The sequence below is a fragment of the Dendrobium catenatum genome, unplaced genomic scaffold, assembly GCF_001605985.2.
Source record: "Dendrobium catenatum unplaced genomic scaffold, ASM160598v2 fragScaff_scaffold_1021, whole genome shotgun sequence".
NCBI classification, from domain to species: Eukaryota; Viridiplantae; Streptophyta; class Magnoliopsida; order Asparagales; family Orchidaceae; genus Dendrobium; species Dendrobium catenatum.
Window position 1 is genome coordinate 3,189,212 of NW_021319483.1, and position 27,821 is coordinate 3,217,032.

Here is a 27,821-nt window from a genome sequence, read left to right on the forward strand (position 1 = left end):
TTTGAAACTCAACCAACTAGTTTCTATTCCAATTTGATTTTAATAGAATTATTTGCATAATTACGTTACCCATGTGCAAAATTATAATAGAAAGGACATTATTTTTTTATAATCAGAACATCTACTTATTCTTGAGGGTATTTTACATTCATTTATTGATCCATTCTTTTTACTATATATAAACACATATATGTTTGTATTAGGCAATTTATTATGATTTAATAAAGATGTAATGCTATCATATTATCTCATTTTGACACATTCCAATAAATTTGACAATCAAATGGTGTAATGGCCGAGCTTAACATCAAGCACAATGCATTTATTCTAATTAATATAAATTAGTTATAATAAAAAGAAAATGAAAAATAATAGCCACTTCTGTTGCATGCCAAAAAAAAAATCTCAGACCCGTTCAGTTCCTTTAAAAGTGTCTTTTATAGTACGAGCTCACTTTTTATATACAATTAATAAATAGTTTAGTGGGTCACATAAGTTGGTGAATGAGCATAAGTTGATATGTCACTAAAAATTGTTTTGATCAGGCATGAGTTTTGATGCAAATATGAATAAAAATTTTCAAAATTAAGTTCGAGATCATCCAAACTCCGATTCCAACAAGCTTATAGTTGAATTGAACATCTCAGGGAGACGAACCCAATGACACCAAATTCAAATCCAATTCTAGCCAAAATGAGCCCAAATCAAAGGATCAAAACATTTTTGAAAGCTTCAGAATATTAATTCGATGACCAAATTATATATAAATATAACATGCTTACAGTCGAATCGAGTGGCTCGACAAGAAAAATCCAACGAGCCTAAGTTTGCCGAAATCCAACATCATTAAGACATAAATGTTTAAAGAAATATCCATAATCAAGGGAATTTATATTAGCCATCAATTTGAACACTCAAATTTATCTTGGATCTTCTCCATATTTTATTGAGCATGCCACTCCTAAAAAATTTTAAATGAACCCTCATTATTCACATGATGTGGAATAAGAGAAAAGCTACGAGGCTTGAAGAATCCTGAGCTTGATCTCGACATCATTGTCGATGAATTCACGCCACTAGGACGTCATTGTTGGACCTCTACCCAACCATCGTCGTTGGACCTCCATTTGGTAGCAAATGTTGAGGCTTCCTATTTCCATTGTCGTTCGCTGATTATAATTATTTTGACCATCTTTCACTATCGATCGCTATTGCCCAAATATGATCCTTCCGACAATTGTCGCCCGCCGATTATGAGGATGAAGAGAGGAGAGAGAGAAGATGAGCAAATATTTTAATTTAAATATTTGAAGTAAAGTATTTAAATTATAATTTAAATATAGCATACTAACAAATTTTAAATGAATCGCTAATTGCCGAACAAGTTGTCAAAATTCGCTCGAATGCACTCATCAAATTGAAGCTTGTTTAACAAGTGGAGCCCACTTAATCAACCTGCTCTAGATAGCCAGCCCACGGGATGGGCCGGCCCACTAAATGGGAGGCACTGGCGTACAATCTGTGTCCATCGCACGTGCCGCACGTGCTCTCGGGTGCGAATTTCGGTGAATATGCTCGATGAGTGGGGGTATTTCTGTGAACTCGAACGAACGAATAAAAGTGTCACGCCAGACTCGCGCTGAGTTCTTCTTAGGTTTTCATCTTCCGGTTTCTGTGGCGGAGAGCGGCAGTAGCTGCTCTTAGCATCTCCTTTCTCCAACCCGGTAAGTCTAGGGTTTTTTCAGATCCTCCTGACGCATGTTATTCTCTGTCCATCCCAACCAAATTGAATCGTTGTTTATAAATTGCAAATGATCTCTCTTAGGATTTCCTGCAATGGATTTGGTTACAGGGATCTTTTTCTTTATCTGAGTAATCTGTTCCAGCGTTTCTTTCTTGATTGCGTTCTTCGTTGTTAGGTTTAGAGTTTCTGTGGACAGCCATGATGATCCCCTTGCGCGGTATGGTTTTTGGCATTTTGATAGGGATTAGCGTTTTCTTCCACCTTAGCTTTATTTATTTGCCTTACACGTGTTTTTCCGATCCGTGAGCTCTTGATCTCTTCTTTAGCGTGATTTTTAGTTGTTTCATATGCATACTATATGTTTTTCGTTATGTATTTTCAAAATTACTTTGTTCTGCCTTTCTGCTTGGTTGGGATGCTTTATTTATTCAAAATTAATATAAAGTAACGTGGGTTTTTCCACGCTTGTCTTTTGTTTGTGGTTATAGCTTGCTTTTTGTGGAGAATTAGCTGCGAACTATCATTGTTTATATCCTTGTGTACAATTTCATACAAGGTTGATAGCAGAGTTAATTCCTCAATTATAAATGAAAATAATTATCAATTTCTTTATTTTTGACCATCTATGATTTGTACAATCATTCATGAACTATTTTGGAAGGCATTTGTGTTAAATATAGTCTTGTAAAATTTTGCAGGCTAATTCCATTTGGTGCAAGTCGTTTGAAGAGTTTGCATGAGTTTAGGCTTTGATAATGGCAAAGGCAAAAAATCAGTTTGTCTTCTTTGACATATCTTTTGATGGCGGATCTCCCAGAAGAATGGTCTTTGAGGTACATTTTCACTATATTTTTAGGATTAACCATTGAATCTTAAATTCCAAATAAATGAATAGTTATTCAAGATGATTAATTGCATTGGCATCTGTACATATAGAGCTCCTGTTAGCCTTATGGTTGCTTGGTAGCTTTATGTTTAACAAGTAAGAATGCTTCATATAGTCTACGACAAAGGCTTGAAATCAATTTGAAACTATGAAAAAGGCAAAAGTGCACATGTTCTTTGCTTGATCAGATTCATCTACATTGTGTTTTGAAAGATTCTTACTTGAACTATTTGATGGCTTGTAGCTCTTCTATGATGTTGCCCCCAAGACGTCCGAAAACTTTCGTGCTCTTTGCACAGGTAATTGTTTCTTAACACCTTCTTTTCATTCTTGTCATGCAAGTCATTTAACTAGGGGTTTTCTTGTGGTATATGACTACAATATTGTATAATGATTAATCCTTTTACTTAACATATTAAAGCCACTTTAATTATGAGCCTTTTACTAGTGAATTTTTGTTTTTCAAACTTGATTTGGTTCTTTATTATGTTGCCAAAAGTTCACTAGAAATGTTGATGCAATTTGTGTTTATGTAGTTCCATAAACACTAAGCAAACATTTTATTGAAAGTATCTTGCTTTGCAATCTTTATTGGTTCAGTCATGGAAAGAAGGAAGTTTAGTTGTTGCCATTTTCTTAATTATTATGGTTGATAATTATTTCAAAAACTTGAAGCCCGTTAACAATTGCTGGAATTTTAATCAATCCAAAATTGAAATAGTTTTGCCCAAACTTGCACATGACTCACTCGAAGTTATTTTGATTCAACTTGAAACCAAATCAATATATGATTTATTTACATGCAAACTCACACAAATATACTTTTATTATATTTCATATTCATATGCAAACCTTTTTGCTAATAATTTCATAGGATATATATATATATATATATCCTAGTTAATAATTTAAAATATTTTGAAAAATTAATAGATTTAACTCGAAGGTTGGAATTGTGGGTGAATTCTATCATTTCTAATTAGATTTGAACTCAGCTTGGGTAAACAAATGGATTTTTTTTTCTTTGAGTTGAGGCTAGTTTGTTTTTACTTGACTATATCTATATATGTGTTTGTTCTCATTATAATCATCCTCAGCTAATTCTTATTCCTTTTTTTTGATGTCATCCCTCCTTCGCTCTCTCCTTTTTTAGCAGGGGAAGTTACCCTTACATAAAGTTCTTGTTTTAACAATTCAAAATTGGGTGAGAGTTGAGGCTAGTTTGTTTTTCCTAATTTTGATAAAAATATTAGTTTTGATTTTTTTTGGAACCTTTATTGTTAATGGTTGTTCTCCTAAGTTGTTCAACTGTGAAAATGATCCCATTCTATCTTTTGAGGTAGTGTTGTGAGTTTTGTTCAAAGTTTTATTAATTGGATCAATTTTGGCTTAGGTTGAGGTAGGATCTAAGTCTATGAGCTGATTGATGAGCTAAACCTGAGTTAGACCTAACTTGAATTTGGCCGAGCCTTGATCAAGTTTAGCTAGCTCGAAATTGAGTTAAAATGTATATGCATGTGCATTTATTTTAATTTGAATTAATGCGTGTTCATGCATATCAAGCCAACCTTTCTCAAGCTTGGCTGGGATCGAGATCACATTGAATGACTTAGAGTTGATCTTACGCTGGGTTACTTGATCACTTTGAGATCTATTGCCAATTGTCCTAATTTGATCTTTGTTGTGGGCTGATTTACTCTTTTGGCTTTCTATTATGTTCTTTTCTATAAATTATGTCTCAATCATTTTCTTATTGAATTCATTCAAGTAATTTTTTTAGTAATCCTATTTTGTTGTTTTGATTCAATAATTTCTCCAAATTATACTCTATATACGTCTGGCACCAAACTTTTACGTATTTACAATGTTTATTGATGTATAAATTGTGCCATAATATTACTTTAAAATGATTTTTTTTTTATTATTCTCAATAATTCCATGAAATAATTTGAGGTACCTTAATGTTATTTAAAGCATGGTTTTTTAACGTCTGCGACTTGACAAGCTGTTATAAGTGCATGACTGAGATGAATTCTGCTAATAAAAATTGAAATCCCATTTAAAGTATGTTACTGATAGTGAATTGATGTGAAGTGGTGTCGTTTTAAACTATTGAAAGCTTTCATACAGGATATACTCATTTTTTTGAAATTTTATTCTTTGCTTTATGTAAACTCGGAATGTTACTTTATTTTGTAATTTGTAGCTGTATTAATGTTCCTGTAACATTCAATGAACTCTGATCTGATTATGTCCTTGTTGACATAATAATCATATGTGATCCATTTATTTTGTTTGATCATAGGTGAAATGGGTGTGGGCCGTACAACAGGGAAACCGCTTCATTATAAAGGATCAATCTTTCATCGTATTATTCGAGGATTCATGGCACAGGTATGTTATTCTGGTGCTTTTTTAATAAGTTCTTAGTACAATGAGTGATTGTTGGCATATTCTCATCATTTGCCTAGAATTAGATGCAACCATTTTATATATTAGTCAGTTTGTCATGTTTATGATGTAGGATACAGGAATGATGGTCAGGGCCTCTTTTCTTGGGTTTTAGTAATTAAGGTTGTGATTTGCTATATTATCTATGTTATTTCACTGTGTTATCACTAGCCAAGACATATTTGGTTACATTAGAGTTCTTTCTTTAAAATTATCTGATATATTGTTGTATTTTGCAGGGAGGAGATTTTTCAAAACGAGATGGTATGCTATCTGCTTCTTTTTGTCCTCCACCTTATTGTTGAGCGTTTTACCTTTTTTTAATGTTTCAAAGATGATCTACCTCTTCACCTGTATGGGCCATTTTATCTATTATCATGTTTATTTTGATGGCATTGTTGATTTGTTTGTACTTTGAGCATTGATTGCGTTGTTTTGTGGCACATTTTTGTTGAAGTAATTCAGTTTTTAGCAGGGAAGTCATAGTTATGATATTTCTTCCATGGAGCATCTTGAAGGGAAAAGAAGCAATTTACTGTGAATTCTTCTTGTTTTTTCTTTGTTCTACTCTTTATATCACAATCATAAAGCTATGCCCTGAAAATAATCTAAATTTGTTTTTTTTTCTCTTTGAATTGTACACAAAGATTCCATATCCGGCATCAGCCCTTCTATTTGGGTAGAAATATAAGTAGAAGGGAAATAGGTTGCTATTGTGAATTCTAATGAAGGTCAAATAATGATTTGTTTTGTTTTGTGAGTTTTTTTAATTTCATTATCAGATGCTACTCAGAAACTATCATAAAATTGCGAACCTATTGTAGTATTGCCCAATATTGCCCAAAGAATTGATTAAATATTCCATCAACATAAAGATAACACGTGTTAGTCAAGGCTAGTAAATGTGAGTGAACATAGACTATGAAAGGTATATAGTGCTTGTCAATTTTGTAATCACTAAAAATTTAAGAAATAATAATTGTTCAAACCCTTTTCATCTTTCTTTGCAAGTTACCAACCTATATATAGATGTGTATAAGTTTGTATGTGATACGGTGCACTTGATAAGAAACTCGATAATATTTTGTTTAAGGCTTATTTATGTTCATTTCTTATTTATGTGAACAAGTTTGAATAATTTGTAAAAGTTGGTCATATGAACAAATAAATTTAATATTATTTTGTTTGTTCATTTCTGTTTGTGAATATGCTTGTTTGTTGTTTAACAACTACTTAATAAAATTTTGATTTAGTGACTTATTTGGAATTTATTATATATTATTGTATCAGTTTTCTTATATCTTATACTCTTAACAAATTATTTAAATTATTAAAAAAAATAATTAAAAAAATTATGTAAATTATTAGAAATATAGGTATGATATAATGATCTAATAAATGGCTAGAGATATAGATTTATAAATTTCCTCTTTAATATTTAAACTTCACTAAACAATTTAATTATTACTTAATGAATTATGCCGATTTAAGTAAAATCTATAATTCTAATGTTTTTTAACATTTGGGCTATATGTTTAAATCATTAGGATCTAATATAGAATTATCTTGGCTTGAATAAAGTTTGATTTTGGCCTGATCCCCATTTTAAAATAAATAAACAAGATTTTAAAACTGAATTCTCATTCAAACTTATCTCGAACTCAGATAAATAAACATGCTCATTTACAATCCTATTTATGCATGAATAAATCCAGTTCAATATCCTATTTCTCCTAAAAGGACATCATCTAGTCCGAATCAATTCGTTTGGAGGTAAAAAAATGTATTCCGTCATCAGCATCAATTTCTAATCCACAGTTTTGGCCCTTTCAAGGAACTCAGTGAAAGTATGTGAATCATATGGGTAAAAAATTGTTTTTTAATCCAAGTTATTTCTGCTTGCATACCATTTTACGCTCAAAAGAGTGAGTTAAATCCTCCAAAACTTTTTTTTTAAATTCTAATTTTAGCCTTTGATTTTCCAAAATGTTCTTTTCAAAAGTCAAATAACATCAGGTAATCTTGAATCTGTTTTCTATTACTCCAACTCCAGTTGGGAGTATTCATTTTAACCTCTGAACTTTTGAGATTTTAATTCCCGGTGATTCAATTTCAGTCATTAGTGTTATGCTCGTGCAAACATTCTTTAACCTATTTACCTACCAATGAACCTAATGGTTAATCATTTTACATAGCAATGAACCTAATGGCTAGTCATTTTACATACCAATGAACCTAAATTTAATCGTTACCACATTGATTCCTATTAATTTTAGTCCTCAGAGGGCTGGTTTATCATGATTTTTTTAATCCATGTTTTGAACCTATTTAGAAATATGATGGTACATGGTAGCACATTTTCTAAGGAATTTTTAATTTAGAGATATCTGCTGTGATTTTGTTTATGTGAGTGATGTACATCTTGGTAGAGAAGAGTACTTAGGGAGGTTGTTAGAGTAGCAGTTATCAAAGAAAATGTTGTAGAAAATAAACTTGGTTTGGGATGTTCCATGGGAGCTGAAAATTTATAAATAAGATGGGCTGGTAGAATTAGTGTGGAAAATTAGAGCATGTAAAAGTGCATACTTAATTTTATTGTTAGTTGTGAATAAATAATTACAAACATTACTTGAACATGAGAATTTATATAAATGAATGGAGAAGAAGGATTAATGAAGCCACTCACAAATACTTGGGATCTGGCTAATCTTGATGTTGATGATTGTCACGTCAACCATGTTTCCTAAGCTTTTCATCTCATTTTATTCAGCCTGAAGCATATAGGGTTTTTTTGTTTGTCCGCCCTTTTTGTGGGAGGGTTTAGTGATTTCTACATGTCCTGTTGTGGTTTTAGTTTAAGTTCTAGCGTTGTGTCATCTTCATTCTGTGCTCTCTCTGCTGTTATTATTTTACATCTTTAGAATGATTTCATCTTTCATTTATTATTATGCTTACAACTTTTCCATGCTTTCAGGAACTGGTGGAGAGAGCATCTATGGTGGAAAATTTGCAGGTAATTGTGAAGTTAAATTGGCTACTCAGTTTTCAGTATTGTGTTCTGTTAATGCAATTTGTGATGCGGGCTAGTTTCAATATTCAGTTTTGGTTTACTTTTGCGTATTGATTTATTGTGTTCTGCTTTCTTTGTGAAAAATGGATGCTTCCGCTATTGTGTGCTGGGTCTTGTTTGTCATTAGTAGAGCTTGATAATGTATGGTTTTAGTTCTGGAAATTGATTCATTTCTCCAAAACAATATTTTATTCCCTTCTGATTAAACATTTTTCTTTTTCTTTGAGTACATAGCCTGGGAGAGTTTCAAATGCAATGTTTTCCCTATTGAAAGCAAGTCCTGATGAGCTTCCTCATATGTTTTTTGTTATTTCAAACCTTTATTCATAATTTAGGTGACATTTAATACCCGGAAGATATAAAAGTCTTCAATAATTTTGTGGTTTGTGGGGATTGCTTTCTTTGGTAGTTGATTTGACATTATTTATTTCTTTGATACTTGGTTTACTTAGGCCTTGAATTTTATATGACCAACTATTACTGAATCAACCTACCTCTGTTGTTGGATCCAATCAAAGGCTTTTGAAAGTCAGGCTTTTGAAAATATGGTAATCTTCTATAACTATTGCTGTACATTTCTATGCATGACAATATTATATGCTAGTGTGTTTAAGGGTCTATCTCAGTTCTTACATTAAAGAGCTTAAATTTGGAGTTCAAGATAGTAATGAGCTCTATGCTCTAGTTTACGGGTCCATTTTCTGTATTACTAGGTTGTCAATCTTAAAATTGGGGTTAAAGGTAGCAATAAACTATTTATATACCTTTCTTTGGAAAGGGCTTCTAGCTTTTGTGTTTTCAAGGATCTTGCTCTTGAAAAAGTGTAATACCTTTCATTTTATGGTTCATTTTTATTTTAATTATTCATTTGGGTTTTGTTTTCAGTGTTGAAACTTTTGTTTAAAAATTGTTTGGACACAATGGAAAATATAATTTTTTTAATGATTCTTCCCTTTATTTTACCTGGAATAATTTTATCCCAAAAAATGATATCTTTTTAAATTTGCTGGCCTCAAACTTTTGTTGTTTGGGTAAATTTCTTAAAGTTTGAGATGTACAACAGTTTTAGTTTTAGATGTTCTGTTACTCTTTACAATCTTTGTTATGTGTACATCAACATAAAGTTGAAGTTCTATGGATAAAATTGCAGCATATTTTCCGTTGATTTCCCCGATCTATTTAATATTTACATAAACTTGATGTCCTTTGGAGATAATTAGAAAAAAAGAACTGATGTCCCTTGCTTGGCACCCATTATGGGATTTTGGAGGCTTATCATACCACTATAGTGTTGATGATGATAAGCTATAATTTCACATTCTTCTTTATTGAACTGATCTTGCATTGATCCAATTTGTCACTTGGTAGAATTAGTGAATCAGGTTTTACTTGTCTTGTTTGAAAGTCTGTAATTTTTCTATTTAATTCAAATGGTTGAAGAAAACTTGATACTTTCAGTTTCCAGATCCTTGACTTTCTTAATGGGTGCTGCATATTCCTGGTTCATTTCTATATGTTGATGTATTCCTCTAGCTGACTGTGGTTTGCAAACCAGTTTTTACTTTATTTTCCGTTACCCTATTTTATTGTGCTGAATTACATTGGTTTTACTTTCTGTTTTAACTGTTTCTATCTTTATTAAATCACTTATACAAGTTGTAGCTCACAATTCATGCATCTTATGGAAAATTTAGCAACTCTAGCGCTTTTTTGGAGGATTAACTTGAAAGAATGGTTAAAAATATTGTCAATGTATGTTATTGTTTTTCCTTAAAGTATTTCTTAAAAATAGCTCCTTTTTTGTACTGCTTATTCTTTAGTATCAAGAAATGCTCTTAAATTGCGGTTTAAAATCCGGCATGCACTGAGAATTTTAGTCATGTTAAATGTATTTCGATGCATATATCTTTGACGAACACCTTAGCAATAGTTCTGCAAGTAATTATGAGTATATGAATATTTTTTGAATATCCTCATTTCCAAATTTTGTTCCATTCTTTTTGCAGTATTGCAAAAATGATTGCTGAAGTAGCGTCTCAATTTTTCTTCTTCTAATCTGTATGTTTTTGATTAATTTGCAGATGAAAATTTTGTTCTGCGCCATGATGGTCCAGGACTTCTATCAATGGCAAATGCTGGACGTGACACAAATGGTTCCCAGTTTTTTATCACTTTTAAGGCCACTCCCCACCTTGATGGGTTTGTTTCTGATTACTGTTCTTACTTTTTTTTCTTATATCTAATATCATGTCTGTGTCTGTTTGGATTTGCTGCATAAATGGAATATCAGGTTTATTATCAGTTTCAATTTGCAATGGCTTTTAAAATCGGTTCTACTTTTACTGACTTAAACTGGGAGTCTCTTATCTCCTTTTTATGGGATGCATTAAAACATGGTTTCTGAATTGTAGTCGTCTTTCAGATTTCTTCTTTAATATGACATTATTTACTAATATTTTATGTGTTTTCCCTTCTGTTCAGTTGTTTTTGAGCTCTAAGCAGTCTTAAGTTTTCATAGATTATTATGTTTGAAAGCTTTTCCTGAGTAATGTGAACATTTTTTGTATTAATCGGTGACTTTTTCCATGAGGATGAAGATACACAAAATCATTAGTCATAAGGAACTTATGAAAAATCGAAAAATTTGAAATGAACTTTCAAGTTAAAACATATTTCTTGGTATAGATGATAAAGAATATTTAAAATTTTCCTTTTGAAACGTAAATATTGCCATATGAATCCAAAAAACTGATCGCTTGATGGAAAACAAACCGATTGTTGTTGGACTCTTTTAAAATAACTTTCTGCATTCTTATCATCAAGTTGATAGTTGCCTAGTGGAGACTTAAATTCAAATTATTTCTAATGCGTCTTAATAAATCACATTGAATCCCTAAATTTAGGGATGTATAAGGGATGCACATTACATCAAAATGCTCAATAGATGCAAATTTAATCCATAAGCCCGCACCTAAATAAAGATTCTACATATAAATTAGGGCGGTTATACTATGTAAATTCAATATTTTCTTACATTCTACGAAAATGGTATGTTTGGGGAATGGGGCATTGAGTGCGGACAATTGATTTGGATTGTTGAGAGGAAATGAAAAACAAGTTTTTTATTTCTTAATAAAAAAATTGAAATATAAGAAATTATATTAAAAAATTTTATAAAATATTTAAGACACGTGTGTCCAATTTATTTTTAATATTTTTTTAATTAGAGATGTGTCCGATATGTATTGGAGGCGTGGCGTGTCCAAGAAGACTGCATATCTCATTGAGGAGAAGTGTTGGTGCATCACATCCTTTCAATATTCTTACCTTTTGACGCCCTAAAGTCCAGGAACATTATTTCCGGTCGTTGACAGAAACGTAAGGGATTTTAGGCCTCTAGTGGTTTTGGCAGTCTGGTCAGTTGCAAGAATCCACCATAAAACATCCTGGACATTTGTCAAAGAAGCTTCCTGAAGTTTCGATGATTAATTATTGTGGGGTCCTGGACTCCAGTATGATCTCCTTTCCTCCTAACCTCTCCAGACCTGAGTCCACTCTAAAACAAGAAAACCCTTTCCGAACTTCAGGATGAGCTGAAAAAGAAACTCACAAAGAATTCTCCTCTTCTCTCTTTAGGAAGTCCTTTATATGAATATGTTATGCCAAATAACACTTGACCTTTTAGTTACTAAATTACCTTTAAGAAGGAAAATAAAAGAAAGCATGCCTTATAATAGTTAATTAATCATGAAAAAGACTTTCTATAATAATTGCCATTACAACTATGCCAGAATCAACGGATGTTGTAGGAAATGCATAATTTCATTAATTTATTTATCCTGAAATGCATCCCCATATTTAAAAAATATCACAACCACAACAAATTAAACAGATAATTGAATGAACATCATTCACAGATTACGATGATTCAAAGCCATGCGAAGTCCGTTTCTTGAAAATTGGTCAAATTGCAGATGTAATTCACTGGATTAGATAACTACAACATCAAGCCTTTATCCCACTACGTGGGGTCGGCTACATGAATCCTTTTTCTCCATTGTGTCCTATTAAAAGTCAAATTCTCGTTTAAATCTAATAAAGAAAGGTTATTCCTAATATTTTCTAACCAAGTCTTTTTAGGTCTACCCCTACCTTTCTTAACATAAGTCAAATCTAATACCTCTACTCTCCTAACCGGGTCATCGCAAGGCCGCCGTTTTATGTGACCAAACCATCTAAGGCGACTTTCTCTAATCTTATCTTCTACTGGAGCTACTCCAACCTTTTCACATATATGCTCATTTCGTATCCTATCTCTAAGAGTAAAGCCACTCATCCACCTGAGCATCCTCATCTCTGCCACACTTACATTTCTATACTGGATTAGATAACTATGGTAAAAAAATTTGTGCAAGTATTAATAACACGTACTTCAAATCTCAAATGAAAGTTACTTAATGTATCCTCGTGCAAAATAGCCAATTGCAACGGCAGCTTTAAATTTAGAGAAAGGCCCTGCTGACCAAAAAAATTCTTGGAAAGAAATCATATGATCCATTTGAAATGATATCGTGATATAATAAGTTTGCGAGATAAAATCATAAAAAACCTACACAACATGAATATCCAAGAAAACTTATGATGAGATATTCCATCTGAAATATGCTGCAATCTCTGGAATAGGTTGAGGTCCATAATAATACATGGCGCCATTTTTGTACTATTAATTACATGTCAAAATGATTTCTATTTGATATCAATTTTCATTTGCGATCTAATATAAGTTGGATTTTACTTGGCTTGGTACCAAATGAAAGATTGAAAACTTTAGTTTCGACTTTATGCAGAATACATACCTCTGACCATAGATGATTGATAGTTTTTAGAGATTTTCTTAAGATGGAAAAGTAATTTTAAATCCTGTTCTAGAAAGGAATATTGAAAATTAATCTGTTGTTAGAAAAGTGCACAGACATTTGAATGGGAAGACCTAGGATTCTTTAAAAAAAGTAACCTCCCTGCTGCACTTCTCGGTCACTAGCCCGCCTTTAAAATTCAAATTATTCTGGTTTGTGTCCTAATGGGTCACATTACATCTCTTAATTTTGGGATGTTTTAAGGGACTTATATTACACCTACTTGGTACATCACTTCAATGTGGATTTATTTATTTTGCACAAAATATTGGGATTGCATTAATCACTTTTTTAAATGTATTGTTCAACATATTTGAGATACTTATTGCATGTATTTGGAATTATAGATGTTTAATTTGGCTTGTTCTTGATAAATTGTTTGACAAAAGCTGTGAATTCAATATAAACTTTACCTTTTCTCAATTATTATTGAAGCTATTATTCCTTGTGCTTTTCTCCTCTAACATTCGCATGCCCTGGCTTGGACTTGGCGCATTCTGTTTGCTTCTCCTCTCCAAATCCTTTCCATTTGAGGTTGCCTACCCAAGTTGCTAGTCCTTTTTTGATTTCCGCATTCCCAACTTTCCTCCACGCCAAAATCATCACTCGTCTTGTACTTCTTTTTCATCTCTGAGATCTGATCTTTCCACTCGTCATTACTTCTGTCTAGCACATTGATCATGTCGTTGCTTTATTTCATGTCTTTAAGTTGACCGCCCCATATATCTTTCTTTTCTATACCCGATTGGAAGAGACACCATGGATTTAAATTAAATTTGTCAAGTCCCCAGATTTATTAAATTTGGGTTTTATGATAAAATGAGGGAGAATGGGATTTAACATTATGTAGGATTTAAGTTCTTCATTATTTACTGTTTTGCAAGGTTTGACTGAAATCTTTGTTTAAACCCTGGTTTTAAACAGCCCCAATGTAATATCTTCTGTCATCATTTGAGTTATTGATTTTTTAAGCCTGTTTTTCTTGCCCTTTTTATAGGAAGCATGTTGTCTTTGGAAAGCTCATCAAGGGACATGAAGTTTTGAAAAAGATGGAGCGTGTTGAAGTTGATGATAGTAGACCTTGTGTTCCAGTAAAGATAGTTGATTGCGGTGAGTTGCACGATGGAAAACTTCAAGGAACACTGACTGAAAATGGTAAGTAATAATATTATTTCATCTTTCATCTATCACGTTGGTTTAATTGACTTTTTTTTTTTTATCTCGTTAATATTTTTAACCATGAATAGCTACTGATTTTTTTAAAGTCGCTTAGTGTAATCTTTTATTTGGCTTATATATGCTATTTATGATGACGCTTGACACCCACGGATATAATGAGTGATTCTTTTATGTGAACTTTTTCATTATTCTTGTAATTGTATTGTTTGGTGATCTTTTCCCTTGAATTATCCTTTTTTACTTTATACAACACTTAGACAAAAAGAAGAGCAAGTCCAAGTCGGGCAAGGATGGGTCTTCTGATGGTGATTCTGATGAAGGAAAGCGGAAGAGGAAGCATAAGAAGTCTAACAAAGGGAGAAAAAAAAGGAAAAGAAGACGACACTATTCTTCAGAATCTGACAGTTCATCTGATTCCGACACTGAACCTTCAGAGACTGATAGTGAGACAGATTCTTACTCATCTTCAAGTGATATTAGTAGTTCAAGTGATGAGAGATACAGGAGAAGGAAAAAATATTCAAGGCGTGACAAGTACAAGCGTGCAAAAAGAAAAAGAGATAAGAAGCGTGAGAAAAGACGGAGAAGGCGTGCCAAAAGATCAAGACGCAAATCAAGAAGGTTAGTTGCTGTGCTTTTTTATAATTTTCCCTATTTTTGTTTTATAATTTTTTACTTGTTGCGAATGTTGTTAATAGTTTTTCCTTTGATGAAATTATATTTCTTCCATCCAAAATGTTATTATCCTAAAATTACTTGTTTGAATGCCCTTTACGTTAAAGTAATTTGATGAACTTTGTTGTTTAAAATTTTTCTAGATTTGGTGTATTTTTTCTTTGCTGTTCCTTTTTGTTTGGCTGTGTAGAATTCCTAGAGGTGCAAGCTGTTGACAGTGATCAGTTGGTCCAAGTGTTTTGACATTTTCATATTTTACTCTAATAGTATTCTTTGTTAGGATTTTCGTGAACCTGCGGCTAGAGGTGACCTCTTGCTCTTCTATATATACATATATATATATGATAAACTTAATGATAATATATGTTTGTGTTGTTTACTTGTCTTTGACCTTTGCAAATATGAGAGGGGAATCACTGTTGTTATAATTTATTTTTTTCTGCCGGAGGGGGCTTGAGGTTGAAGATTTTCAGTTAAGAGACTTGATTAAAATCAACAGACCTGAGCAAATGAAGGTTTGTGAGCAGGGGATGTGATAATGACTCACTGAACCAACAGTAAATTATGACTTGAGAATCTGACATGTTTTGCATGTAACGCTACTCATAAGTAAATAGTTGGTCAATTCTGGGTTAAGGCTTGAATAGGTTGATAAAATTTACATTTGGTTTGAGAATAAATGGGTTAAGACTTGAATTGGTTGATAGAGCCTTTACCATCAACCTGGTTTGGCAACCCTATTTATGTTTATGGAGTTTTGCATATGAAATATTGAATAGATCTTATTTTTTCTGCAAATCTTGCATTGAAGAAGTTTAAACTTGTTTTTGTTGGCTAAAGGGTGTCAGGTAATGATACTGAAACGGAGAGTTTGAGTGAGACGAGCTCTAAGGAAGATGAAGACGGTGGACATGGACGGGCTCGGAAGTCCCATTTATCCTCTCATATTTCAGGTATACTTTTATATATTCTTGATCTACTCAAGTCTTAGCATATGCATCTTGCATCTATTTTGGAGTAAATTACCGAGAAGACTGATATGATGAACAAATTTGTTTAGCTTTTGCATATCTATCTTCATTAAATTTCTTAGTTTAAATGTTATGGCCTGTATTCTAACTGTTTTCTTATCATATCCAATAGTCTAAAATCAGTTAACTCTTGGTGCTACCTCTACTCAAATTTATGACCGTTTGTTTGGTATTCCAATGAAATATGGTTAAGGAATTGATTTGCAACAACTCACAGCGCATAGCTTTGTTAGGGTGATACAAGTAGCACTATCATCACGGCCTAATATAAAGCTATTTTTCCTCTTTTTGTAAGAAGTATGTGGGTAGCCCTACATCATAGTAATCAACTTCTAATTTTATATTTAATATTTTGATGTGAACAAATTTGTGTTACTGCTCTTGCACAAAAAACTAGGATTTTTGTTGTTTATGAAATATGAATCCAAGCTTGTTAAAACTAATCCTAGATGTTTTTGTTCTTAGATTATTGCACTTATTATTAAGAATAGTCCTCAGGCATGTTTTTCAGTATATTATAACATCCTTATATTGGCAAAGTTCTTGTGCCTTTTATTTATGATACAATCAAGGATTATCATTTTATATTTTTTATTTTATGTTCCTAGATTTGGATGCTATGTAATTTTGGACTATATTTTTTTATATGTTATTTTTATGTTGCCCAATGATGGAAATCAACCTATGATCATGCTTGGGTTTGATGCTCTTAGGTAATTCCACTCCATTGGCTTTCCACTTATGTTGAATTTGCTTCCTTGCTCCTTGGTGGCTAAATGGGTATTTAATTTTGGGTTGTGTTTCCTTATTGGACTTTTGGCCCATTTCTTCCCATGTTGGCTGGTTGCTTGTTGTTCCCCATGCAGGTTTTAGTTTCTCTGCTTTTGGTTTTCCATGCTGGCTTCGGTTTCCCTGCTACTAGTCGTTCAACTCCCCTCCTTGTTGATTCCTAGACTAGTGTTTTATCTCCCCATTAAATGGTTGTCTTGATTGGCTTCTATTGGCTATTTGGGTGGCACATTTAAGTGGACAATTATGGCATTCTTCTCCTATATAATATGGTTGATTTGCTACTGGAAAAGGTTGTTGTGGGTCAAAACAAATCCAAACCTGAGGGTTTCTTCCTAACTTGAGAGTTATCTTCTTCCTACACCCATTTCTTCTTCTCGGACTTCTATCTATTTCTTCTCTCCATAGTTTCCCTTCCACTTGTATCTTTCTTCTCCAAATATTGTGAGTGTAAGGTGTTGTTGTGCCCCATTTGTTTGTATTTACAGGAGGAGCGCCGACTTGAGCTGGATTATATTTTTTGTGGCGAACCACTGGTTTGATTTTTCCTTTGTGCATCATTCTCTATTTTTGTGATTTGCATGTGAGGTGACGTTACAAGGTTGTTCTGAGGGTATTTTAATTTAGTTGTTTGGTTATTTTGTGTGCTTTCTTATCAATTTTCTAAGTTTCGTTTCCTACTTAGTTTTCAATATTTGTGTATTTTATGTTATATTGAAAGTGAGCTTTGTCAATTGCATTCCTAGTGATCTCCTACTTATTTTAGAACCTAGATTGCATCAATTTTGGAGGTGTACATGAGTTGAGTCAAGCATGAGTCATACCTAAATCGAGCTCGACTGACTGGCCAAATCCCAAGCTCGAACTCGAGCTCATGCCAAGCGCAAAGGTTGAACTTGAGCTCGGCTCGTTGTTCGAAAGGTGGGCTCACGAGCCAGCTCGTGACCGTAGAGTCTCGACCATCGTTGGAGAGGAAGAAGGTGCGTGATGTAGCGAGAGAAGGATGCACGCATGTGGGTGCAAATGAGAAGTCCGGAGCATTCTTGATTGAGCTCATAGAGAAGAAGAAGAGAATTTCTTTCGGGTATTAAAATTGATGTGACTGCAAGTACTTTTTTTGAATAGGTGATGCAATTTTTTAAATTATTTTAAAAAGTTGCATTTTTTATATTTGTTTTTATTAGTTTATAGCTTTATAGTTTCACAAGAAAATTTTTTACAGTAAGTTAATTAATACATAATTTAAAAAACAATAATACAATAAGAAAAAAAATTGAATAAATATATTAGACGAACCGACTCGCGAGCTGAGTCTCGTCAAGCTCGAACTTGAGCTTGTTTAATACACGAGCTCGAGCTTGAGCTCGCAGCTGGATGAGGTGTGGCTCACGAGCTAGCTTGACTCGCTTACACCCCTACTTCCATTACGCCTTTTTTTTTCCAATTTCTTCTACAAGCTTTCCTTATGTTTCAATTTCGTGCTTATTTTTATAAAAGTTTCATGCTCCTAAATATTTTTCCCTATTATAGTTTGTCTCAAATATTGTAAAAGGTCCAAGCGGTGAGGTTGAATTTCTCTTTAAACCTGCTAACTTGTTCTGCTAAATAATACCATTCTCTTTTTTGGTTTTATTTTTAATCTTTTTTTTTGAATTTTAATGCTTTTGTACATTCTTATAAGATTTATAGTTAGGGAAGAAAAAATTTTGGAGTCTGGTAAGGGAATCAGCATCAAATGTGCAACCTAAAGAGATTTGGATGAAAGTGGTGTTTAGAAGAATTGGATTAAATTGGTAACATTCTTATCCATTCCTAGATTTTAGGGTAAAGATATAATTAGTCATTGTATTTAGGATAAAAATAGTTAGAATCTATGGATGCTGGTTAGAATGAATTTTTCGGAGATGTTCCCTCCTTGATTTAAGGAAGTTTTGATTTTCAAAATTTGAGAAGTTATCTTCTTCATTTAAGAAAGTTAGTTTAAACTCCAAAATTTTAATGAGATTTTTACTTCTTGATTCTTTCTATTGGTCAAGACTTGAATTTCTCTTTTGTATTATATAAATGTGTCCCTTCAGATGCAATGAAAATCAAATTCGGGGTCTCTCCTAACTCTTTATTCTCACTGTCTCTCTCTCTATCCCCCTTATTGTGTTACTTCCGTGTCTTTTCCTTTTACATTCTCTGTTTTGGGAAATAATCAAAAATTAAGAAAGGTTGGATAAAGCATCTGTACAGGCATTCAATTGTCTAAAATATGTCCGTAAAAGTGTTCAACTTACTGGACAGCAAACCACAACTTTTTTGAGATGAAACTTACGCATGGAGAAAGGAAAGGGAGTGAATAACTTCTGAGCTCAGCCATACTTTCCTGCCACAGCTGCTTCCCATACTCTTGGATCATCTGATTATTCTTGATTACTTTAATGCTTAAGTATTGGATCAATCAGAGCCAACAAGTTTGAAAAAGTGCAAAATTTGATGGAGATTGGTTTCGCTTCTTGTTTATATAATTGTTTACCGGCAAAAAAAAATCTTGATCTCAAAATCCGGCACTCACTAATTCTGTAGGATTCTTCACCTGCAACATTTGCTTGTTCTTGTGCTTATGTTCATGGTTGCGCGTTCTGCCCACATTACGCATTCGCATACACATGATACCTCACTTGCGCAGTAGCTTTCTCACGCTTCCTTTGTCTTCATCACGTTTTCGTTTCTCATATAATACTCACTTTCTCATATTGTCAACTTTAGCTTTAAATTTACTAACAATTCACATTTGCAACAAAAAGAGGGAAAATTCATACATCCCAGGAGAAGTTATGGCATTAGTAGGCATGAAAAAAATCACAGCCAACAGTAGCAATAACCAATAAAAATGCTCTACGTAGATTTATGTAAATTAAACGAAGAAGCATTAGTACTTAAATTATTTGTAAGTATCACATCAAGAAGCATCACTTTCGAAAACTCACAAAAAGCAGTAGTAGAGTAACATAGAAGCATTGCCTAAAAATTCACGAAAAGCTACTATAGAATGTAAGGCGATCAACATTACCCAAATGTCATAAATATAACCCATGAAATAGAAAATTGCCAACTAATGAATAAACTTCTCTCATCTTTTTTACTAATGCATTAATGACACAAGCTACCTCAGAATCCTTAACCTTTGTATTACTTAATGATGAATCAAATGAGTTGTCTAAAAATACATCTTTTGACAAATTCTTTGTTGATTTGTTTAGATGATTTATGGTAAATGAACTAAAATTTAATTTTTTATATATTTATCAATACAGAAAGTGTTCAATTCATTCACAATTTATATTTAAATCAGTTGGGTTATTTTTGTAGAAGAGGCTGTATGTCCATATATATATATATATATATCATAGTTGTGTGATTTGTCTTTTTTTTTGGGGATTTAGTTATAGGCCATTTTTAGTATTCCAAATAATGAATCATTAGTATTTTATATAATGAATCATATTATTTTTGTAGTGTTTTCATAACTTGCCTGGATATCATTTTGGTCATTTACTTGATTTGCATGGATTATTTGAAGTTATTCATTGATAGGGGTGCCAATTTGGGTTGATGGTTTAGGTTCATGATTGACTTGAAGTTGACTTAATCCGAATATGCTTGACCCGAACCTGACATGTTTATTGTTCAGGTCAAAATGTTTAACTTGAAATTAACTAACTCGTTTATTTTATGGATCCTATATTGTTTGTATCAACATGACCCAACTAAGTCAAATGTGTCCTTTTTAACCGAAGAATATACATGAATATTTTAACAATGTATTTTAGCTTTTCAAATCCAAAACTAGAATGGAAAGTTGGCCAATTTTGAGTTGATTCTTGTTATTCAGTTCTACACAAACCCAACCCGAAGAGTGATTGAGTCAACTCGAACTAGAATAATTCGAGTATGATCTCGTGTCGAGTCATTTATCAATTCCCCTATTCATAGATAATTAATATTGATCCGGACAATTATAACCTTTATGTTGATGCAAACAAAATTTACGTAGAATTTAAGCTAGGTGATAATGTCATTATACATTTAATTTCATAAATATTTCTAACTGCCTTTTTTTAAGAAGTTATAAGAAAAAAAGGCAACTGCATTTAAAATTTGTGCAACACATTGAAACTAATGCCTGCAAATTAGAAATTTCATGAAACTAAACATTTAGTTTTTTAATTTGTATGAGACCTTATTTAATGACTCGATTGTCAATTAGTGAAATTCTACTCTTTCCACCTCTTCATTGTGAGTCAATATTCAATTCTCTGTTAGATACTTATGCATAACTTATATCCATTATGGATGATATTGTATCCATTATGGATGCTAGATTTCAGCCACAACTTGTACATTGACAAGATGAACTTGATTATGCTAGTTCATGAGTTACCATATGAGGCTTAGAATTTCAATTTATATTTGTTTGATGAATACATATGCTAAAGTAATGAACTTCAAATTTGTTGAAGTTGAGCATTTTTTATGAAAGTTTTGTATTTATTTTTGTCAGAAATATCACATCAAGCATTAGTTTCCATGTATCATATATATTTTATTTTCAGTATTTGGTTTCTATTATTCATTTGTTCGTTGTTTGTTATTATATTTGAGGTCATGTAGTCATGATGACCGAGAAAGGTTGTAATGGTTGAGGAGGGTATTTTCAAGCTTTAGGTAGTTTATTCGGTATATGCTATGATGGACCACGTTAGGTTAGGGTATCAAAAATCCAATTTATCATTGTCATATTTTTCTAGGTCATGCAGATTGTTGTTGTGGTTGGCAGTATTCTTTAAAAGAAAGTTTTGTCATACATTCCCTTAGTTTATTAAAAAAAGGAAATGATAAGGGCGTGTCTTGCAACTTTTGTAGAGGTGTATGATTTTTGTTTCTAAAGGCAGGGCGTGTGTTGTGCTTTTTAATCTACCATCAAGAAGGGGAATGCATCTTTTGAGTAGGTATGGACTCCTAAAGAAGAAGGGGAAGAAGAGAGACTATAGAGGGAGAAACCATAAATCATTCATTTCATAACCTTTTTTTATAATAGGTGTATTTATAATATTTGGGTAGATCAAGTTTATATTATAGAACAGGTCTATTTAAAACAAACTTAAAGTAGAATAAAAGAAATAAACTAGTTTTTATTATATATCGATAGATCATTTAGTTTGTTCTTTCTTTGGTCAAAGATACATTGTTGTCCTTTGCTTGTTTTAGTGTCTATGTGGAATATATTTTTGGTTTCTTTTTTTTGGTAGATTTTTATGCTTCTAGATTTGTCTATCATATTTGAGGCCCATGCTTCATAGTTTGATTGTATTATTTTAGGATCTCATAATATTTGTTGATGTCTAACAACCCCATCACAATGGAAATTGGAAAACAACATTGTCCTCAAGGTTGAGAGAAGAAAAAACGAATAGGGTCTCAAAAGTTACCCAGTGGCATCATTCGATAATTTAATTTTCATTGTAACGAAACTTGGCTGTTAAGTTGTAAAAAGTTAGAAGGAGAAAAATGCATAAGGAGAAATTTTTAGTGACTGTCATGAATAGTTTTATGAACTTTTTTTGAATGTACCCTAACTTGCTGAAAGGTAGAACAAAAATGAAGTTTGGAAAAAAATCTATATAATTCATTTAAAATTCTTGTATTATTGAAATATGAAATTTATCTTTAATGGCGTGTGTATTAAGGGCTCTAGAATTAATGCAAAAAACACAAAGTACCATCTCGCTTCATACTAAAAAAAGTGTTGAGATTATGACAAATAATGCCAGAGTGAAGCATTTCAGAAACTAATTGGTCCATACCATCTTTTTAAAAATATGAATAATGATAGGGATGGATGTTAATTGATTGAGATAAGGGTGGAAGATGAATATGTTGGTCAATGGTACAAGGTTGTGATAAACCTTGTGGTGGCTGAAACAAATGTTGAGATTATAAAGGTAGAATTGGATAATGGTAGATGGTGTGTAAGAAAAGAGAAGCCTGTTGGAGAATGTGGCTGTTGTGGAGAAGGGATTTGGCTGGTGGAACCAAGAATGCCAGTAGAAGAAGTATCTTAATGGAGTGGAGTATGTGGATGGTCAATACACAAACTATCAAGTAAGTTGTCTATGGTATCCATGAAAGCATGGATTTGTTGAAGGGATGAGACAATGGAAGCAAATTGAACATCGTCTTATCGTAGAGATTTTTGCATTTCAGAGAATTGTAATTCTTGATTTGTTTGCATTGCTTGTAGAGCTTTTGCCAAATCTATTTTGGTCATGCTGAGAAGAATGTGAGGGCTGCTGAAAGCGGAAGAATATGGGGTTCTTGATAAACTAGTAGAAGTCAGTTTCTGAAATTGACAAAAAAGCGGAAAGAAAATCAAGTAAACAGAAAACCTGATGCGTTCATGAAAGAATCTGAAGGTTTGAATTAAGTTTGTAGTGGAAAGAAATGGAAATCTGTAGGCCATAGATGGTAGGAGAAGAGGAACAGAGGTTCCCCAGCAGCTGAAACAGAGGTTCGCTGCTTATTGTATTGGGCGCTGTTTGGTTGGGGAAATGACCTGCTGTTCTTGTAAACTGTAGTTCTTGATGGCTGAGTGAAAGGTGGATTCCTCCTGCTGAATGCAGGAGAGTGGTTGACCGGCTGAGTGCAGGTATAAGAGTAGCGGCTGAAGAAATGGCTGTATAAGTTAAAAACTTCTGTTCTTGATATTCTTGCAGATACAGAATCTAAAAAAACTGAAGAAATTCTTGAAGGCAGCAGCAGATTTCTTGTTGCTGTTCTTGAATGCAGCAAGTTAGCAGGCTGCGGCAGTGGAGACTGTTGGTCCGCAGGATTATTTTAGAGTGGTCCAGCCAGTCCATACGGAACCAGCTCACGCGCAATAGAGGTGGAACTTCTCCGCCTCCTATACGGGCCGCTCAAACTACATAGCCAAAAGCTCTGATTAGGAAGGATTTGGGAGGAGTTTAGGAGGGAAATTTGAATGTAGGGACTGTTTAGAGATTTCTTTTTGGATTGTATGCATTAAATTGCTTGTTTTCCTAGGGTTAGGGCATCTTGAATTTGGATGAAATTTGAGATCTCTCTTAGGTTTTGAGCTCTAGTGGCATCTAGAGATTTGGGAGAGATAGATCCTCTTGAATAGAGGATCATTTTTATCTTGGTATTTTCCGTTTCCCTTTCATCAAATATTACAAATTATCTACTGTTTTCATGGTTTTGTGTGGATTCTTGTGGAGAATTCTTGCTGTTTTTCAAATATTGATAGGAATTACTTGAGATCTACGAGTGTTTCCTATCATATTATGAGGTGGAGAATGGTGTTTCTGTGGAGGAGAAAAGGTATGGTGGCTGGAAAGAGGGCTGAATGACTCTTCAAGACAGGGTCTTGGTTGGAATCTGTGGTTAAGAGGGCAACTGCAGCAAATTTGTGAGTGGTAGCCGAGCCTGTATGAAGAATTGTGGATGGTGGAAGGAGCTTCTTGCGGCTGCAGTTGAAGGCTAACCCGTGGAGTGGAAGAATAACAGTTGGTTGCTGATGTTTTCTGTTGATGAGGGATGAGGGATGTTGCTGTTGCTGTTGCTGTTGGAGTGGAAGAAGAATGGAAGGCCTTAAGGTTGATGGCTTGCGGCTTGCAGGAGGGACTCCGGATGGTGGACTGCTGCTGGCCTGTAGGCGGGAGGCAAAAAAATGACAGAAATTGGAGTTCTGGACTGTGGGAATGAGATACAAAAAGCTGAGAAGAAACCTCTTGCTATGTCATGAGGGTAGTGCAACAAGAGTGCCATTTGTTATGCTTCTTGATTTACATCAAGGAGAAAACACCTTTTGAGTTTGTGTGGACTCCTTAAGGAAGAAGGAGGGGGAAGAAGAGAGACTAGAGAGGGAAAAATTATAAATCATTCATTCCATAACATAAGAAAGTAGTATGTGTATTTATAATATTTGGGTACACCACGTTTATAATATAGAATTGTTCTATCTAAAACAAACTAAAAATAGAATAAAGGAATAAGTTAGTGCTTATTACACATGTATAGACCATTTAGTTTGTACTTTCTGTGAGCAAAGATACATTTTGTCCTTTTGACTTAAATACAACATCTTTTTTAGTTTTTAATCTTGTGAGTGCAACATGGATGTGTGATTCATTAGAGCGTGTTAAAAGTATGACTGTTTGTTCTTAAAGAAAGTCTTTTCTTGCACCTGCATTAGACCTGATTTTTTTGTTCGTCTATTTTTCAATGTAATTTTTTATTAATTAGTTTAGTACTCTTAATTTTGGTTAAAATATGATCTGTTTGGAATTTAAAAAAAAATTAATTCTTCTAGTCACAGATTTTGTTTATTTATAAATTTCCGCTAAAACATGTGGAGATTATTTTATTATCAATTGGGCTTAAAGTACTATTAATTTTTTCATTAAAATAGGATGAGTTGTTCGATTAATTGCCAACTATTAATCTTTGAATCTTCAACTATCCTTTGCATGAAAACATACCATGCAGCATAGTAGTTACCCTTGGAATCCTCGTCCTTCATCACTGGCCTGCTGTGGGGATACTCTTAATAGATCATCTTTGTTATGCGATTACTGTTCCATAAGCACGAGCTTCTTAGTCAAATTAAGTTGCAACTTTTCACTCTTTTTTTATTTTATACTTCCGTTACGAAAGTTGATTGACAGATGGTCTTACTCTCCTAAAAATACCTTCTACGGTCACTTTAAGTTTGTGTGTATTGTTTATCATCCATGGTTTTTAGTCTGTATATTGGCTTGACGGTTTACCTAAAGATGCTCCTATTTGCATGGCAGTTGATAATCAGACCATTATAATCTCAGAGAAAGAAGCTACTACTAGTCTTCCAACACTAGAGGATTCCATTTTGAACCCGTCAGTAGAATTAGTTAAATTGTCTAGAGAGAATGGGGAGCTGCGCAGCAATGGCATCACAGAAGCAAAATCTGATCGAAGTACAGATTTTCTGTCTGCAGTTGGTGACAAACATATCAAATCTAGGTATAAAGATATTTCTATCACCTCCTTACGAATTTTTGTTGATTCTTCTTCCACTACCTTACATTTCTGACATTGATGAGCAGGAGCCATACCAGTAGTCCTAAGAAATCTATGAGCAAGAGTATGAGCATAAGTCCCAGGAGTCAAAGCAAAAGTCCACGTGCAAGACCCAAGAGGTCTATTAGCAGGAGCCCTCCTCGGAGTCCCAATAAAAGCCAGGGCCACGCATCTCAAAAAGTTTTTGTTAGAAGTCCAGTTAGAAGTATCAGCAGAAGCTCTGGTAGGAGCATCAGCAAAAGCCCACGTATGGGCATTAGCAGAAGCCCAGGGAGAAGCATCAGTAGAAGCCCTCCTAGAAGCGCCAGTAGAAGCCCAATCAGGAGAAGCATTAGCAGAAGTCCAATCAGGAGGAGCATAAGCCAGAGCCCAATCCGAAGAACCAAAAGCCCAGTTGCAGATGACAGAAGTCCTCTAGAAGCCCGTCAAAGAAGCAGTAGCCGAAGCCCTGCAAGGTCCCTGCCCCGAAGAAGTGATAGTAGGAGCTCTGGAAGGGTTCCTGCTCGAGTAAGTGTAAGCAGAAGCCCTGTTATACATGAAAGACGCAGTATCAGCAGAAGTTCATTGAGATCTGCACGGAGAAAGAGTATCAGTAGGAGTCCTGTGAAATCCTCACATAGAACTGCTAGTAGAAGCCCATTCAGGGATACTCGTAGAAGCACCAGCCGAAGCCCTGTAAGATCAACTGGAAGAGTCGCAAGTCGAAGTCCTATAAGGCAGAGGTCACGAAGAAGTTTGACTAGAAGTCCAGTTAGGAGGAGTTTATCAAGAAGTGCTTCACCAGATGGATCACCTAAGCGCATCAGAAGAGGGAGAGGTTTTAGTCAGCGTTATTCCTATGCAAGGAGATATCGCACCCCATCACCTGACCGTTCCCCTGTCAGATTGCATCGATATGGCGGAAGGAATGAGAGGGATAGGTGATGAAACATGCACATAAAAGTTCTTGATACTTGTTCTTCAACTGTTTTGTTTAAATATTTCATTAGATATCCTTTGGTTACTTTATCAGATATTCAAGCTACAGAGGTTACCGTGATCGATCTCCACCTAGGAGATATAGGACCCCTCCCAGGTACTTTCGTTTGTTATACTATCTATCAGATTCCCAAAAACATGATGAATCTTGTTGAAAGTTTCTTATTTGGTTGCAAAAAATGCATTATTCATGAAGATTGCATATGGTTTCAAACTGCTTTTCTCCTTTCACTTTGAGAAGTTATTTGAAGTCTGCGTCATTTTTTATTTGTATTTGTAGGTATAGAGCTAGAAGAAGCAGAAGCATTTCAAGAAGCCCTATCAGTTACCGTGGCAGACCAAAAGGTGGATACAGCCGTAGCCCTATACGCAGCCGCTCACCTCCATCAGATCGGCTGATGAGATCTCATGGTAGCTACCGGGATGCACCTCGTTCTGAGAAGCCAAGGTCAATTTCTGCAAGCAGGAGTCCGTCGGGATCTCGCTCCAGGTCTAGATCGCGGTCGTCTCCTGATACTCCCTCTCCAAAACTAGCCAGCAAGGAGAAGTCGGTGTCAAGGTCTCCATCAAGCAGTCCTCGGGATGGGAAGAAAGGATTGGTCTCTTATGGCGATGGCTCCCCTGATTCTGCTGGGCAGAAGTGAGGGTTTCAGGTATCTGTACTAGTTTTTAGTTATTGTTTGTGATGAGAGAACCAGTCCTGGATCCACCATATAAATGCTTATTTAGTGCTTGACATTTCTAGGAAATCTAGTTCTGGGTTGTTCCATGCAACTAAATTTGCTCTGTTACTGATTTTGATGTTTATGTTGCACTTTATTTTTTTTTTTTGGGGGTTCGTCTGTACTTGATATTTGTAGGATCTTGTAAGTTTAATTCTCGTGATATTCTGTTTCTAGGAATTGGTGAAGATCCTTGTGTTGTTGTTTAGATGCTTCTGATTTTATGTGAGAAAGTTGGTGATAGTTTCTGGGGAAGA

At 33.9% G+C, this 27,821-nt stretch overlaps 1 protein-coding gene across 3 annotated transcripts; it reads left to right on the top strand.

Moving 5' to 3' along the window:
* Window positions 1–1,612: 1,612 nt before the first annotated feature.
* LOC110102038 (peptidyl-prolyl cis-trans isomerase CYP95) lies at window positions 1,613–27,807 on the top strand. Of its 3 annotated transcripts, XM_020830182.2 has the most exons (14): window positions 1,613–1,724; window positions 2,443–2,577; window positions 2,875–2,929; window positions 4,936–5,024; window positions 5,321–5,345; window positions 8,056–8,094; window positions 10,233–10,350; window positions 14,065–14,222; window positions 14,504–14,867; window positions 15,762–15,874; window positions 25,603–25,807; window positions 25,891–26,784; window positions 26,877–26,939; window positions 27,123–27,807. In XM_020830182.2, exons 2-14 carry the CDS (start codon window positions 2,500–2,502, stop codon window positions 27,484–27,486), a joined length of 2,565 nt encoding a protein of 854 aa, XP_020685841.1. In that variant the 5' UTR covers window positions 1,613–1,724; window positions 2,443–2,499; the 3' UTR covers window positions 27,487–27,807. The 3 variants fall into 3 exon arrangements, with proteins under 3 accessions (XP_020685841.1, XP_020685843.1, XP_020685842.1); XM_020830184.2 differs by lacking the exons at window positions 1,613–1,724; window positions 2,443–2,577; window positions 2,875–2,929 and adding an exon at window positions 5,155–5,204 and having other exon boundaries at window positions 4,930–5,024; XM_020830183.2 differs by lacking the exons at window positions 1,613–1,724; window positions 2,443–2,577; window positions 2,875–2,929; ... (1 more) ...; window positions 5,321–5,345; window positions 8,056–8,094 and adding an exon at window positions 8,625–8,699.
* The last annotated feature ends 14 nt before the right edge of the window (window positions 27,808–27,821 follow it).